Source organism: Papio anubis, unplaced genomic scaffold (assembly GCF_008728515.1).
Source record: "Papio anubis isolate 15944 unplaced genomic scaffold, Panubis1.0 scaffold83, whole genome shotgun sequence".
Classification (NCBI taxonomy): Eukaryota; Metazoa; Chordata; class Mammalia; order Primates; family Cercopithecidae; genus Papio; species Papio anubis.
In genome coordinates, this window is record NW_022168525.1 from 125027 (window position 1) to 142589 (window position 17563).

Genomic DNA, 17563 nt, shown 5'->3' on the forward strand with positions numbered 1-17563 from the left:
TGTGCCCTCGCTAATTTTCTAAAATTAGATTAAAAATAGCACTGAGGAAGGGATGTGCAAATCAAACCAATTTGATGGATGTTGACGCGAGGAGTTTGCAGTTTTAAAGGAATTACATTAAGGACACTGCAAATCCCTGCTGCGGTGTGCGGCCCGTGCCTGCCTGCCTTCTGCAGGTTCCGTATGATGAACCCCGGGGCCATTTGGAGATTCACACTCGCTTAACCATAATGACCCTCGATGAACCCTAGTGTGCTGACGGTGTGCTTTTTTCTGGGCAAACAAAACTAGGAAATGTGCCACAAGCAGATAATTGGGCATCATGATTTTCATCAGGCGTCGCATGGCCCCCATGTGATGGTTGTGGGCTGCATTCATCCGCTCCACAAAGGCTCCAGGAGGCCCTGCTGTGCGCCAGCCTCTTGAATGTTCTAAAGACCAAGAAAGCACGAGCTTTAGCATGGCTGCATTCACTGTCTGGTGAGGGAGATAATGTTAGGTAAGGTGTGCAATACGATTTGAAAAGGTGACTTTTTATAGTAAAAACCAAGCACATGTGTGTAGCGGGGGATGCCCACAGGGAAGGATTTCGAAGACTCCAGAAAGGACTTCACAGGGGAGGTGGCGTGCTGTCTAGAACCTCAAGAGAGTAGAAATCTGCCTGTCAGAAGAAAGGCCGCTCCAGATGGAAGGGAATCATCCCGGCACCAGCCGTCCAGGGGGGACATATGACTGCGCTTCAGAAAGGGGGACACTGAGGTCTGGAAGCTCCAGGAGCTTGCCCAGGGTTTGCATTCCAGGCATGTCTGCAGCCCCTGGGCCAGGGTCTTCCCTCCTGGGTTTCTGTGGAGGCACCTTGAGGGTCTCCCGGGTATGGGGGAGCAGCAGGAGGGGAGCAGGTGCTGTCTCAGCCCTGCCCATCGGAGTGCAGACATTGTCCACTAGTCCGCTTCGTGTTTGCAGGCGCAGTGTAAAGACTGTGTGTAGAGTCCTGTTGCTTGAAAAGGAAGCTTGAAAACAATGGCCTAGACTCTTCTGCTGCTAAAAGGGGACCATCTGAGAACTGACCCTGGTGCCGCTGGTCCTGGAGGAGGCCTAAGTCCACAGCACGGCAGCTGGGGCCCTGCAGGGGGTTGGTGACTTACGGAAGATGCTGAGCCCAGCCAGCTCTCCACTGGCCCTGGGACCCCGAGGGGGCTGCACCATTTCTGGCAGGAGTGGGAATGCCCTGGATCCCTTGGGCTGAGGCAGACCCCAGCCCCGCCTCTCAGAGATGCTGGGACTCTGTCCAAGGATATGGGTGACTATCAGAGACATCACTGGGGGTACTCAATGCCCCAAGAATCACCTGGATGGGCGATTGCCTGCACATCTACAGCCTGGCTCGGCCCTCAGTGAATTCCGCCCACAGCACCCTGATGCCCTGGGTGCCCCAATACCACTGCCCTGCTTGACAAAGGCAGCAGGAAGCCCAGTTCTCGTGTGCGGACCCAGGCCTGAGGTCTGCTTTGGAAGAATGATTAAGCGAACAGCACCCTGTCCAGCACACGCAGGGAAGGATTTGTTTTCTGGGAGTGAGAGCACGAGCTGTGGGTGTGAGTGTGGCCGGCCCCCATCCTCCCACATTTCCATAAACAAGCAGGTGGTCCACCTGCCTTCCCAAGCCTCCGGATCCGCCCAGGCTGCAGAGCGAAGGGGGTGTGTCAGCGCCAGGGGCACTTGCCTGGGAGAAGGGGTGGCCTCCGCCCTGGCCTTTCTCTCCCTGCAGCTGGTGGATTTCATGCTTTTCATTAGGGCTTTCCAGGGCATCGTGGGATTTGTCTGGTCTAATTTTTTCAACTCTCCATAAAGATACATTTGCCACATTTCTGGAAAGCAAAATCCATTAGATGCCTCTTTTTAAAAGCCTAGTTTAAAAGACAAAGGGGAAGCTTGCACTTTATTTGAAAGGATTTCCGTAAGCACAGACCTTGGGCATGCAGCAAAGTGCATCAGACCCCAGAGTCAAGTTCATCACCTCCTGTGACCCAGGGGACTCATGGGTGGTGGAAACTGCCCCGGATCCCCCTCCTGTGTCACCTGGGCAGAGGCCACTTCAGCCTCCTCCAGTGGGTGTGGGATAACCATAACCCCTTCCTCGCCAGCTACAGGCGGTGGGATGAGACAGTGTCAATGGCAGGCTGACCCAGGGCCAGGGACTCACACTCCATCACCTAAGACAGTTAGTGACCATGGGCTCCAGCAGTGGCAGGGGTCTGAGGGCAGGTCGGTGCCAAGATCCACCACATACCCACCCATAGCCAGGTAGAGCCTCACTGTGTGCCAGGCACCTGTGCCAGGCCTGTTGGCCCTGCAGATGCGGCAGCCAGGGCAGTGACCACCCCTTCTCCTGGGAAAGCTCTGCCTTCGGTGGGTGGCCTCTGTGCTAGAGAATGGCACAGAGTAACTAAGATTTCCTGCAAGCTTTCAAATGAGCTGCATTTGTTTAAGCCTGAGGACTGTACAGTCTTCAATGAGTCTTCTCTCCAGGCTCTCATGAGAATGCAGCTTATGAATCATTGAGGGTGCTTTGGGATGAATAAAAAGAAGACCCAACTCATAAATATCCAACATGGATATTTATCATCTTAACACGAAGTCTGAAGGTAACCCCATACCCCTACCCCAGGGTTGGCTAATTAAACAACTGACCAGGGTTTAATTAGAGAGAGACGTTCTCTCTCCCACACAGCACCCTGTGCCAGTCATCAGTGCCTCTCCTCATGGTCTCAGATGGCTGCTGTTGCTCCAGCATCACGTTCTCACCGCATGGCATCCAGCCTGGAGGTGTGCACAGGCAAAGGCTCTCTCCTCGCATAATCCTCCCTCTCATTAGGGAGGAGAGCCCTTTCCTGAAGTCCCCATAGACTCCCCATATGACTCATTGGCCAGAAGTCGGTCACACATTCACCCCCACTGGCAAACAGGAACGGGGAGATCGTGGCTGACTTAGCCCAATCATGGCCGTCCTTGGGTAGGCACATTACCAGGTGAGCCAAAGCAGCATCTGTTCACGGGGAAGACAATTGTATCACAACCTAATTCTGATTCAAGAGGTCCCACTATGTTGGGTTCCCACTCCCCAGGCACTTGTGCCTCGGTTTACCTGGGAAATCTGTGAAATCGTATGATTATCGTCTTGTCTATGGCTGCCCCAGGCTTGGGCATTCAAATTCCATCTCTGCCACCCACAGCTCATGTGGCTCTTAGGCAGGTGCCTCAACCCAGTTTTTCTAAGTAAAGGCATTCAACAACTATTTATTGAGCATTTACTATGTGCCAGGCACTGTTCAGGGTGTATGGAAGATAGCCGTTAACAAAACAGACATCCTGTCCCCATGGGGACCAGTTCTAATGCAAGGAGACAGACAATAAACACAATAAAGAATAAATAAGCGAATTTCATCATGTGCTAGAAAGTGAGTCCTGCTAGGGAAGGAAAGATGCAAACTGGTGGTCAGGGTGGGCCTCACGGAGGAGGTGACCTCTGGGCAAAGCCCGTTGGAAGGAGGTGAGGGAGTTAGAGAGGGAAGAGTATTCCCACCAGAGGGAACAGCCAGTGCAGGGATCCGGAAGCAGGCAGGTTTGGGAACAGCAGGAGGCCCATGTGGCTGGAGCAGAATGACCAAGGGGATAAGGGAGGTAGAGCCTCTGCATCCCTGCAAGGACTGTGGCTTTGACACCAGCGAGGAAGCACAGAGGAGGGTCCTTCTCCATCCTTGTAGTTTCCCATGGATCTCTGGGTGCTTGCTGGTACATGGAGGCCAGGTTGGGAGTTGGGAGGAGGGTAGAAGCAGGTGCAGGCACTTAGACTGGAGCCGATGGCGGCTGGGATGAGGGATGTGAAGATACCTCATTCTGGATGTCTTTGAGATCCAGCTGGCTCTGTCTTTACCCTACAAATGGGAATACATGTAGAACATAAATACGTCAAATGCATAGCACAGAGCGCCTGTAAAAACGAATCTGGTTTACTTGGCCTTCAAAGGATGGCTGAGCTCTGAGCTCTGGGAATATGTTTTAACCATGATCGGTTGTCTCCTACTTGCAATGATGAAAAGATGAGGCCACACCCACGTGTGCCCTCAGGAAAGCAGGCATTTTCTGGTCCAGTTGGAAGTGGAACTGAGCCAGTCCACGATTTTAGCAAGAGCCAAGAAAACAGGCAGGGAGGGAAGGACGTGTGTCCGGAGGAGAGTCCGTGAGCTGCGCACGTAAGGCAGGTGGAGTTGTTCCTGAGGACGCATCCATCTGGGACTATAAATAGCCGCCTGTTCTAGGCGGTCTGGGAGGAATGAAGGAATGGTGCAAGATGCCTGCACACGTGCCTCCTGGGCATTCCAGGCGTTTATGAGAAACAGCCATGGGCCTCCAGCATCAAAGGGAAGCTCCAGACAGGTGGGCCTTGGACCCGGCCCAGGGTACTCCTTGTTCCGCACAGCGTGAGCTGCACAGGGTGCCAGGAGAGCCAAGATCACATGGCAGAGTTGTGAAAGTCCTGGCGGGAGGACTCTCAGATGACGTCCACCCATCGCCCTGTTATTCACAGAAGGGGACCCTGAGCCGGGCTGGGCCAAGACTTGGAGCCGCGATGACTGGCCAGCCCTGGAGCCCTCGCCCAGGTTAAGGCTCACTCAGGCCCCTGGGGTTCTCTGTTTTCTTGTGTTTTGATGTGAATTGGCATCTCCTTCTTCCACTCTCCAATATAGAAAAATAGAGAGCAGTGGGTGGACAGCACCTTGGGTGGTCCGTGTTCGGATCTGGGTGTATATTCCTCCCAGCTTTCCCCTTGTTTGGGTCTCTTTAAAATTTGAAAGCATGCCGGCCGTATGCCTGATTCGTTCACTTCAAATTAGTGTGTGGGCACTTTCTCACCATACAAATTCCTCACATTCATGTCAATATCCTCCCAAATTCCTTCCAAAGCATGGCTTGTTAAATCTCATCTCATTGATTTCTTTTTCTTTTCTTTTCTTTTCTTTTCTTTTTTTTTGAGACGGAGTGTCATTCTTGTTGCCCAGGCTGGAGTGCAGTGGCGTAATCTCGGCTCACTACAACCTCCGCCTCCCGGGTTCAATCGATTCTCCTGCCTCAGCCTCCCAAGTATCTGGGATTACAGGCATGCACCACCACTCCCGGCTAATTGTGTATTTTTAGTAGAAACGAGGTTTCTCCATGTTAGTCAGGCTGGTCTCGAACTCCTGACCTCAGGTGATCCGCCTGCCACAGCCTCCCAAAGTGCTGGGATTACAGACGTGAGCCACCGCGCCTGACCTTCATCTCATTGATTTCTTACAGCCACCATGCAAGATTGGTATTGCTACCTGTATTCTACACATGAGGACTCTGAGGTTCAGAGAGGATAAGTAACTTGGTCAAGATCACACAGCTGGGAAGTGGGAGGAGCAAGGACTCAAGCCCAGGCTGCCTGACTCTAAAGCCCAGGGATCTATGTATGACATTTTACTGTATCTATAATGCAGGGAACATTGTTGCAACTGAATTTCTGTGACAATCGTGGTCATTTCCTTGGGACAATCCCAGGAGAGGCACTGCTGGATCAAAGGGTGGGAAGTTTTCACATTCCTTACAGTCAGTGCCAACTGGCATTCCAGAAAGTGGTGCTGATTCACCCTTTCCCCCCGGCCGCCACCCTCTCCTGCCTGTTTCTTGTAAATGACCACAGCGTGTGCCCGAAGGATGGTGCTGCCGTCACCCCCACCTCCCCTGCCTCCCACCAGTGTCTGTGCTAATTTGATAAATGACAAAATGCAATATAAGAACAATGTGTTGTGTCCTTAAGGACTTCTAAAATGACCAGGGAACTTGAACGTTTTATTTTTAGCAGACAGAGGTCTGGGGTTTTTGTTGTTGTTGTTGTTTTGTTTTTTGTTTTGAGACGGAGTCTCGCTCTGTCACCCAGGCTGGAGTGCAGTGGCGCAGTCTCGGCTCACTGCAAGCTCTGCCTCCCGGCTTCACGCCATTCTCCTGCCTCAGCCTCCCAAGTATCTGGGACTACCTGTCACTGTGCCCAGCTAATTTTTTGTATTTTTAGTAGTAGAGATGGGGTTTCACCGTGTTAGCCAGGATGGTCTCGATCTCCTGATCTCATGATCCACCTGCCTCGGCCTCCCAAAGTGCTGGGATTGCAGGTGTGAGCCACCGCACCCGGCCAGAGGTCTGGGTTTTAACCACCTTGTGGTGACCTTGGCATACTCAGGACAGCTAGAATCTGACCAGCAACCTCCCAGGTAACGGCTGGGGCTGGACGTACTCACTTGCCTGGTGCTCCCAGGAGTGGACTCACGGTGCTGGAGTGGGGCACCAGAACCACTGCCACATGTTCCTCCTTTAAGGAACACCCCACACCATCATGTCTTTATGAAGAGTAGAGAAATAGACAAATGCCAGAGCCGTGAGTGCTGTGAGCCCGATCACCATCCAGCTACTGTCTTGGTGCGGGTGGCGCTGATATCAGAATACTACGATGCTCCAAAGTGAGGCCCCCAAGTCTCTGGTTCTCCCCAGTTGGGATGTATTTGCTTGGTTGACACTATGGTGCAAGATCAGACAAAGCATTTTCATCCTCAGCCTGGGTTTCCTTCTGGATTTTCATGAGCCAGAGCGTGGAGTGCAGAGCTAGGGCACCCTGGCCCGGGGCTGAGGCCCACCTGTCTGCAGCTTCCCTTTGATGCTGGGAGTCCTTGGCTGTTTCTCATAAATGCCCCGGAACACCCAGGAGGGGCGAGTGCAGGCATCTCACACCATGTCCTCATCCCTCCCAGACCGTCTAGACTGGGTTTCATTCTGGGTTTTCATTCTCACATTGAGACAGAATTCAGAATCAGCATCTCTGGCTCGAGCCTCTTAGGACCAGCCATTACAGCAGCAGCCAGGGCCTCGACGCTGAGCCAGGCAGGACTCAGGTCTCAAGTTGCACTGGCTCACAGGATGCTCATCTGTGCTGCCGTGTACCCCTCTGAAGTAGGTTCTGTGTGCTAGATGAGGACAAGGAGGCCCAGAGAGGTTAAGGAACTTGCCCAGGGACAAAGCGCACTATGCAGGTGGAGCTGGGATTTGAATCCCGGCAGCTCCTGCATCTGGAATCTCAGCTGTTCGGTTGACATCTCACCATATCAGAAGAGCAAACATCTCTTTGTAGAAATGGAGAAAACTAAACGCCGGAATACAGGCTTTCCAGCCGCTCTGGTGCTTCCAGCCAGTTTGTTTCCAGAGCGCTATTGGGGGTTTTGTAGGCAGATGTTGAGGGTCTTGCTTTGGACTTGATATCCCACTGGATGCCCTCGAAGGAATGATGTAACCGTTGACTTTAAAGGTGCGCGTATTCACAATATGCAGAAACGACATCCTTTGCAAGCAGTTAACATTGTAATGACAACTTTTAGATGTCAGCTTTAAAATATATGAGGGCTACATGGTTTCTCAAAGCCCCTGCTTGGTGGCTGTGAGCTGCACTGACCCAGCAGGCAGGACCCAGGACTGACCAGGCCAGAGGGGCTGGGGCTGCAGGGGGTTCCTCTGTGATGCTAGCAGGGAGGGGCTGGGCCAGCCAGGCCAGGGGAGGCTGTGGGCTGCTCCCTCTGAAACCATGCATGGCCTCCACGTGGCCCTGGCACTGGAGGGGAAGCTTATGGGAGGAATGCACTCGTGCTCAGGACAAGGACTCAGGGCCTCTGAGCTGGTGATGACCAGCAGGTCGTCCTGAGGGCAAGTGTTCCCTTCCCCACCTGGCAGAGATCCCTCGGCCCTCCATAGAGCTCCAGGGGCTCAGCTTCCTGGGGCGGGTGTGTGTTGGGAAAAGAGACAAAGTTCTTTCCTTTCGGGAACCCGCAGGCTCTCCTGCAGGGCTGGCCTTGTTCACACTGTGGTGAGACAGGCACCGAGGACCGTGAGGGCATGGAGACCCAGAGGAGTGGGGGAGGGGGCTGGGAAGTCTTGAGTGGGGCCGGAGGCACCAACCACAAGGACCTAGTCTGTCCTCCTGGGAACCTTCGGCCCCCAGCACAGAGTGTAGCACACAGTAGGTGATCAGGCTTTAGCCCCTTCCTGATCTATATGCCCAGTGCTGGAAACAGCCCACTGGAGGACAGGAGGGGCTAAGGGACCACTCCTGGCAGGGTCACAGAGGCTGGGGGCACCCTAGCCAGGGTGGGAGGCTGGGCAGCCCCTCAGGAGAGCCTGGCTCTTGTCCCAGTCAGCGCCCTTTTCCCAAGCTTCTGTAAGGAAAGTCCACTCACCACCAGGCCAGGGGCCAGAGCCGGTGTCTGTCCCGGGAGCCTGGCCCACCAAGAGTTGAGTGAGCCACCCCAAATGTGTGCTGAGGCCTCGGTGCCTGTGTCAGGTGGTGGTGTGTGTGTGGAGGGGGGTCCACCTGGGGCCTGAGGGACGTGGAGATGGTCCCCTCTGCCGCTAACACCGCCTCGCCCATCCTCCCCCAGCATGCGGCTGCGACCTGGCCGAGGGCGGCTTCTTCGTGCGGCAGGGCGAGTACATCTGCACGCTGGACTACCAGAGGCTCTACGGCACCCGCTGCTTCAGCTGTGACCAGTTCATCGAGGGTGAGGTGGTGTCGGCGCTGGGCAAGACCTACCACCCCGACTGCTTTGTGTGCGCCGTCTGCCGGTGAGTGAGCGGGCACCTGGCCTCCGCCGCCCCGGCCTTCCAGGCCTTTCTCCTTCCCTCCCTCCCTTGCTTTCTTCCTCCTGCTCCCTCCCGTGATCTGCCCTCTGCATCCTGCAGCGAGGCTGTCCCAGGGCCCACAGTCTGCACCCTTCTGTTGCAGTGTGTCCAGAGGCCTCCCTGTAAGGGCAGGGGTGGGCTGCCCCGCTTTGGGTCTGGTGCATGCCACAGAGCAAGCAAGTGAGCGCTGGCTGCGGAGACTGGGTCCTCGCCCAGGCGGCAAGATGGCACCGGCCCTCCTCTGCCTGCACCTCCTGGGGCTGAGCAGGGAGGCCCGAAGGCAGCCTTCCCACGTGGTCCCTACCTCCCCCTTCCGTCCACAGCCCCTGACTTGTTCCTCCCAGAGGAAATGTTCTGTTTCTAGAAAACAAAGAATAAAAACATGAAAAACAGTTTATTTTCTGTTCTGTACTCCCTGTCTCACCACACCCAGTTTGCAGGGGACGTTTTCAATGTTGTTTCCAAAGCAGTTCCCTGTGGTTACAGCATGCGCCAGAGACAGAAATGGAACCGTTGTCAGAGGATGCTAAGGACAGGGGGTGACGATGACAAGGAGTATTTCTAGGGAGAGTCACGCTGTGTCATCGTAGCGTGACCTGGGTCAGACCTCTCCCAGGGGTTATCTGAATGTTTGATTTTTGTGTACGTAGCTTAGAGATAAGGGTTGACATCTCACAGTTGGTTTGAAAGATCGCCTCTGGTTAATCTATTATTTAAAAAAATAATAACAGACAGCCCTGGTCATGTTGGAGTCACTGGGACTGGACTTGTCCAGTCACCATCAACAACAAGGAAACTGGACACAATATATGAAACAACCATTTCCAGACTCTGGGGCTCAGAACTAAGAGAAGGGAACAAGTTAAGTGAGGCGAGGCCTGTGATTGCCCCAGCTTCCTTCCTGGAGGCAGTTTCTGGAAGGCCAGCATGGGGCTGTGGGAGAGACCCAAGGGGAGTGCGGCATTGTCCTGAGGCAGGAGACAGTGACTAGAAAGGCAGGCACAGCTGGAACTTGTTGGGCACGATGCCAGAGGGGTGGGAGCACAGCGGACAAGAGCACCGATCTGCACAGGTGCCTTGGAGTCTTTGACCAAGCACGAAGCCCTGTAGTCATAGAGAAATTTCACACAGTGGGGCAGAGCATGACCAGGTGGCTGCCAGCGAAACAATTGCTGGATTTGGGAAACATCTGAGTCCTGTCCAGGGCGGAGATTCCTTGTTGAACCCCAGGGCATGCAGTGTGGACACCAAAAGGGTCATGTCTTATCCAGAAGACAAAACAGCCCTAAAGTGAAGGCTACAGTGAACCTGCTCTGCCAAAGCAGAAAACAAGCCTCAGAAAGATCACACTGGCTGGGCGCGGAGGCTCACACCTGTAATCCAGCACCTTGGGAGGCCAACATAGGAGGATTGCTTGAGATCAGGAATTGGAGACCAGCTTGGGAAACATAAAGAGACCCCACCTCTATTTTTTTGATTAATTATTTTTTTAAGAGATCATGCTGATCTGCAAATAAACTGTCCGCCAGGGCAAAGCCCAACACTTTTCACCAGAAGATTTTTAAAAATCCAGCATTCAACAATGTAAAATTTATAAGTGTTCAGTGTCCAATCAAAACTTGCTGGTGATGGCTAGGCACAGCAGCTCATGACTATAATCCCTCCACTTTGGGAAGCTGAGGTGCGAGGATCTCTTGAGGCTGGGAGTTCAAGATCAGGCTGCGTGACATAGCAAGACCCTGTCTCTACAAAAAATTTAAAAATTAGCCTGGCATGGTGGTGCATGCCTGTAGTCCCAGCTACATGAGAGGCTAGGGTGGGAGGATGGCTTGGGCCCAGGATTTTGAGGCTGCAGTGAGCTATGATTGCACCACTGCTCTCCAGCCTGGGTAATAAGCAAGACCTTGTCTCTCAAAAAAAAAAAAAAAAAAAAGAAAAGAAAAATTACTAGTTGTATTAGGTTGTTGCAAAAGTAATTGTGGGTTTTGTCATTAAAATTAATCGTAACAAACAGCAACCTAATAAAAGGAAACTAGGAAATGTGACCCAGACCCAGAAGAAAAGTCAGTAACAACAGGCCCGGAAATGACAGGAATGGTAAATGAGCACAGAATGACTTTAAAATAGCTACTGTAAATATGATTAAGTATTTTCAGGAAACATGAACATAAATAGGAGAGTTATGGAAGATATAAAAAGAAACCACTGGTACTTGTAGAAATGAACAATACAATGGCTGAAGTGAAAATCTCCTGAAAGGAATTAGCAGTAGATTGGGTATTTCGGAAGAAAATATCAGTAAACTTGAAGACACAGCATTAGAAAGAATTCAAACTTAAGCAGAGAGACAAAAAGACTGAAAAACATGAAAAGCCCCTCAGGGACCTGTGGTTGTAGATCTATGTCTCTATCTAGGTGGACAAGGGAGACCAAAAAGTACTTAAGGAAGGAATTGCTGAACATTTTGCAAATTTGGTGAAAACTGTAAACACGTGGATCCAAGAATTTCAATGAACATCAAGCAGAATAAACAGATCAGAATCTACCAAATCTATCCTAATCAAATTGCTGAAAAACAGTGCTAAAAAGAAATCTTAAAAGCAGCCCGAGGAAAAAAAAATATTATTTACAGAGGAACAAAGGTATGACTCCAGACTTCTCATCAGAAACTATGTAGGCTAGAAGACAATAGAATAACATTTCTTAAATGCTGAGAGAAAAATCTCTATCAAATAATTCTAGACTAAGCACAAAAGACTTCCAAAACTGAAGGCAGTTTCTGGAAGGCCAGCATGGGGCTGTGGGAGAGACCCAAGGGGAGTGCGGCATTGTCCTGAGGCAGGAGACAGTGACTAGAAAGGCAGGCACAGCTGGAACTTGTTGGGCACGATGCCAGAGGGGTGGGAGCACAGCGGACATGCTAAAGGGCATGGGATTTCTTTTGTGGGTGATGAGATTGTTCTAAAATCGATTATGGTGATAGTCGCACAACTCAGAATATGCTAAAAGCTGCTGGATTGTACATTATATTGTATGCGAATAAAATGTCAAAACTGTTACTGAGAAACGAAGGCACTATAAAGACTTTTTTAGACCCACAAAGCTAAGAGAATTTGTTGCCAGCCAACCTGCACCAAAATAAACTAACAGGAAGTTTTGTGGGCTGAAGGAAATGCAAAATGAGAACCTGTAAAAGCAAGCCATCAGCTGGCAGAGAGTGCCGTGTTAGATATGAGTTCAAGGGTGAGCCCTCACACCTGTGTCCGATGCAGCACTGCTCTACAAAATATGGATTATTTACAAAATATTGATTATTCACAACTCAATAATAAGACCAAAAATCTTGTTAAAAATGGGCAAAAGAGGCTGGGTGCAGTGGCTCACACCTGTAATCCCAGCACTTTGGGAGGCTGAGCCGGGTGAATCACTTGAGGTCAGGAGTTCGAGACCAGCCTGGCCAACATAGTGAAACCCTGTCTCTACTAAAAATACAAAAATTAGCCAGGCATGATGGTGGGTGCCTGTAATCCCAGGTACTTGGAAGGCTGAGGCAGGAGAATCACTTGAACCCAGGAGGTAGAGGTTGCAGTGAGCCAAGATCACACCACTGCACTCCAGCCTGGGTGACAGAGGGAGACTCTGTCTCAAAAAAACTTTTAAAAAAATGGGCAAAAGAGTTTAACAGAGACAACTATAAACCAAAAAGAGATGGAGGCAGGGCTCAATCAATAGAGATTTATTTAGCCAAGGTTGAGGATGTGCCCAGGGTGAAATGCAAGCCACAGGAGCACTTGCGAGCTGTTCTTTTTCCAAAGGGGGTTTGGGACACTTCAGTATTTAAAGGGGAAAGAGCAAGAAGGAGAGAAAAAAAGGGGGAGGAGGACCATGAGGCAAATAGCTACAGTCTTTATAGTTAGATTTCATATGCTAATCAGAGCCTCAGTAAATCTGTGTTTTACATGTGAAAAGAGGGAGTCGAGGAAACAGTTAAGACTAACCCTCTGTAAATCTACATTTTACATTTGTCATACGCCATTCTGTTTTGCATTTTACATGTGACATGGGGTTGTGAAACTACAGCTGCCTGGAAACAAAAGGAAAGCAGTTTTTGCACGACTCAGTTCCTAGCTTAACTTTCCCTTTGGCATAGTGAGTTTGGGGTCCTGAGATTCTATTGTCTTTCACACTTCACTAAAGAACGTATACATATGGGCCGGGTGCAGTGGCTCATGCCTGTAATCCCAGCACTTTGGGAGGCTGAGGTGGGCAGATTGCTTGAGGTCAGGAGATCAAGACCAGCCTGGCCAACATGGTGAAATGCCATCTCTACTAAAAATATAAAAATTAGCCGGGTGTAGTGGCAGACACCTGTAATCCCAGCTACTCAAGAGGCTGAGGCAGGAGGATCACTTGAACCCAGGAGACAGAGGTTGCAGTGAGCCAAGATTGTGCCACTGCACTCCAGCCTGGGTAACAGAGCAATACTGTGTCTCAAAAAAAAAAAAAAATGTATATATGTGTGTGTGTGTATATATGTATACACAGACACACACACACACACACACAAATGACCAACACCATACGTGAAACAATGTTTATCATCATTAGTCACAGGGGTATGCAAATGAAAACTGCAAAGAAATGCCATTACGCCTCCATTAGAACGACTAAAGCTAAAAAGATGGACCGTGGCAGGTGCTGGTGAGGATGTGAAGCCAGAGTGTCCCTTCAGTGCCGAACATGCACTGTGGCCGTGGAAACCGGTTTGGCAGTTTCTGATAAAGTTAAATACACACTGAGCACATGATCAGAAAACCCGTCTTCTGCATTCACCCAGAAGGAAAGCTTGCATCCGCGGAGAGGCTAGTTGGCAACTGTGCTTAACAGCTTTATTTGTAACAGCCTCAAACCGGAAACAGCCCAGAGGTTCCCCGCAGTTGCATGGAATGGCTATTGTGGTTTGTCCATGGGACGGACACTGCTCAGTCCTCAAAGGAACAAAGGATCGACATGGGCAGTAGCACGGCTGAATCTCAAAAACACGACGCTGACAAAACACCAAAGACTACGTGCTCTGTGATTACACACACACACACACACACACACAAATCTAATCCACGGCGACAGTGATAGTCACAGTGTCTGGGGCCGTGGTGACAATGATGATCATGGTGCCTGGGGCCAGAGGTCGCGGGCAGCGTGATTGTAGACAACCACAGGGGGCTTTTTGCAGTAGAAAGAATGTTCCATATCATGACGTGGTGGTGGCAGTTACATGGGTGTGTACATTTGTCACAATGTACCTCAATAAAGTTGAGGAAATAAAATCATAGATGCCATTGAGTCAGCCCCTCTCAGGCCCAGGCAATATGCCAGAGCTTCCCAGGCAGGATGTCCTGTGGGCGAATGAATGTGTGAATACAAACCTGGAATGCAGGCATTCTCCGTCCTACTTTATAGGTGAGAAGCGTTTCAGAGAGGCTGAGTAACTTGCTCCGGGTTACACAGCCAGATATTCACTCCAAGCACATCCAGGGATGTGGAGGGGCTCCTACTCTGTCTCAAGATCCCCCACGACAGGGAGGGTGCAAGACACTGAGACCCAGGGGGCAGCAGACCACAGCACTCACACAGTGGCAACATGGGCACGGGAGAGCCGTGCAGGCTCCTGGGCGGCGAATGGGAGGAGAGGGCCCTGGGCCCAGCTCAGCCTGTATTTGTCCTGGATCCCCAGGAGCAGGTACTGGCCCAGTGGGAATCCAGGAACACACCTGCTGCATGGACCAAGGACACTGAATGCCAGCCCCACAGGGTGAGGCTCTGGCAGGCCTTCAGCAGAGGAAGGCACAGTGGTCTCTAGCTTCAGGGAACTCCATCTGGCAGGCCCTGGTGGGAGGCCAGGCAGGGACTCGGCAGGAGAGAGTAGACCAAGCATGGCCCCCTAGGGGAGCTTCAATCCTTCACTTATTCACCCATTCATTCAATCAACAATGCATCTATGGTCTCTTCCCTGAAGAAGACAGGTGAACCCAACAAAGATGTTTGAGCAGGGGGCCTTTTTTTTTTTTTTTTGGAGTCTCACTCTTTCGCCCAAGCTGGAGGACAGTGGTGAAAACTTGGCTCACTGCAACCTCCACTTCCCGGTTCAAGTGATTCTCCTGCCTCACCCTCCCAAGTAGCTGAGATTACAAGTGCACACCACCACACCCAGCTAATTTTTGTATGTTTAGTAGAGACGGGGTTTCACCACACTGGCCAGGCTGGTCTCAAACTCCTGACCTCAAGTGATCCTCCCGCCTCAGCCTCCCAAAGTGCTGGGATTACAAATGTGAGCCACCACGCCTGGCCACGCAGGAGACTTAAGGGGCACCCATGGTCTGACACTTCCACAGGCTTCTGCCTAAAAAGCACCTGGTTCTCTGGCCAGGCTCAGCTGGGGAAGGAAAGTGGCCCGGCAGCTACTGGGAGCTTGGTGGCAGCAGGTGTCAAGGGCAGACATGGCAGCATTCTCAGGCTGTGCTTCTGGCCCCGTCTGCAGGTGGCCCGGCCTTAGCTTGCTAGATGCAGCTACTTGAGCCATCCCTCAGTCTCCAAAGACATACCCGGGCTGCAGGAGGATGGGCCGGCTCTCTGCGGTCCCTCACCCAGCCTTGCTCCCGGCACTTGCTGCGGAGGCAGACTTTAAGGGGGTGCCAGAAAACTCAGTAGTCAAGTAAATGATATTTTAATGCAAAATTTTTAAAATTTGAAATAAATGCAAAAACTCCATTTAGAGCAGAATGGCAGAATTTTAAATAAAGACAGGATCCGATTGTCCAGCATCTTCCTGTCTACGAGGTGTGCTTTTAAAGGCACTGCCCTCTTAGCGGCCCAGGTAGATAAATCGTGGAACTTTGAAGCCAGACAGGTCTTGGTTTGATTCTGGTTCTGACTCGTATCGATGTGTCCTTGGAAAAGTGACACAGCCTCTCCGAACTCCAGTTTCTCGCACATAGAGAAGACATGAAGCAAATGCTAACTAGGTTGAATGGCGTGGGGTTATTCATGAGGCATGCCTACAGGGCGTCTATCACAGTAGCAGGCCCTGGGCACACAGGAGATGCCCAGTGGGTATAGCTGCTGCCCTTGCTGCTGAGCCGATATGAAGAAAGCATCCCATGTCGCCAGGAAGGCAGGGTGGGCTGGAGGCGCCGGTGGCATGGCATGTTGCCGTGTGCCAAACACTGGGCTGACCCTCAGCTGGTCCTCACCACCACCTTAGGCGCTATGATTCTGCCTGTTGGTACGGATGAGGAAACTGAGGCTCAAATGTCAATGACTACCTGAGGTCCTATTGCGGGGACGCGGCAGTGCCTGGGTGGAGAGGCCCTGCATTGCATCCTCAGCCTGTGAACGGTCCCTTTGCGAAGCCCTGGGGAGACATTGGCCCTGGTCTCCTGCTCTGGGGCAGGGCTCCCCCAGAGAGGAGCCGGAAGGTGGGCCTGGCTGGTAACGAGCTCTCTTGTTTCAGGCTGCCCTTCCCTCCTGGGGACCGAGTGACCTTCAACGGGAAGGAATGCATGTGCCAGAAATGCTCCCTGCCCGTGTCGGTGGGCAGCAGCGCACACCTGCCCCAGGGCCTCCGAAGTAAGTGGGCACTGAGTGGGGGTGCTGAGTGGGGGGTGCTGAGTGGGAGGTGCTGAGTGGGGGGTGCTGAGTGGAAGGAAGGAAGGGGTGGGAAGAGGGAGTGGAGGGGGGTGGCAGTGGAAGGGGGGAGGGGTGCGTGGGGCCGCATCGATGGGGATACCGATAAAATGCCAATGATGATACGATAAAGGCCGGATGATACCGGCGAGGCGTACCGATGATAAAGTACCGATGATGTCGATAGGTCGGGATACCGATACCGATAAAGTACCGATGATGTCGATAAAATACCGATGTGATGTCGATGATGTCGATAGGTCGATGATGCCGATGGGGCACCGATAAATACCGATGGGTACCGATGATGTCGATACCGATACCGATGGGGCTACCGATAAAGTACCGATGGGCCGCCAATGATGTGCTCGATGGATCGATACCGATAAAGGCCGATGATATCGATAATACCGATAAAGTCGATGATGTTACCGCGGATGCACTATGGGGCGTCGATATACACCATGTATCCATCATCAGGCCGATTGGGGCGCGGACCCGCAGCGTCCAGGGACAGGGCCTCCACAACAGGCCCAGGGCAGTGCAGCGGCAGTGAACCGCTGTGGATAAATGTGAGGAGGCAGCCAGGGATGGAAGTTTCTGGGGCTCTCATGCCGCCAAGCCTTTGCACTGGCTGTTTTCTCCACCCCATGTGTCTCTCCTGCTCTCCCATCTAATGCCCACTGCTGCTTTCGCCCGGCTCTAGCACATCTCCTCCAGGAAGCCTTCCAGGTCTCCTTCGGGTCCTTTCCCTCTGGCATTCACTCCCCTCAGCTCCCCTCTGTTAATTCCAGGCTACCTGGGACCCCTTTGGACCCCCGAGAACCCGTAGAAGAGCACTGAGCTCCGGGCTCCCGCAGTCAGGGGCCCTCGGGTTCACTGCTCCACCTCCCAGGAGTTAGGCCTGGTGTGTATGCAGTGGGGGCTCAATAAATGCTTCTTGAATTAGGAAGCAGGAGGTCGTTAGTGTGAAAAAAAACAAATGCCAGCCAAAGTGTCAGGGGTTTGCAGGTGTGGGGCCAAGTATCAGCAAGAAGGGGGCAGCCAAGTGGCCTTTCCCAGCCGGGGTGGCTCTGCTGGGGCATGAGATGGCACATAGGCTCTGGGAGGGGAGCCCGGCACACCAGGACCCACCGCTGCT

The 17563-nt window shown here is 52.0% G+C and overlaps 1 protein-coding gene across 37 annotated transcripts in view; it reads left to right on the top strand.

Moving 5' to 3' along the window:
* Positions 1–17563, top strand: part of ABLIM2 (actin binding LIM protein family member 2) — a 193986-nt gene that overhangs the window by 53932 nt on the left and 122491 nt on the right. For 36 of the 37 annotated variants that reach the window (XM_031662645.1, XM_031662663.1, XM_021938279.2 and 33 more), the window contains exons 3-4: positions 8499–8682; positions 16250–16365. In XM_031662645.1, the coding sequence (XP_031518505.1) occupies positions 8499–8682; positions 16250–16365 (300 nt within the window). Of the gene's footprint in view, positions 1–7884; positions 7928–8498; positions 8683–16249; positions 16366–17563 lie in introns of those variants that run through there. The other variant, XM_031662671.1, reaches the window with a different exon arrangement.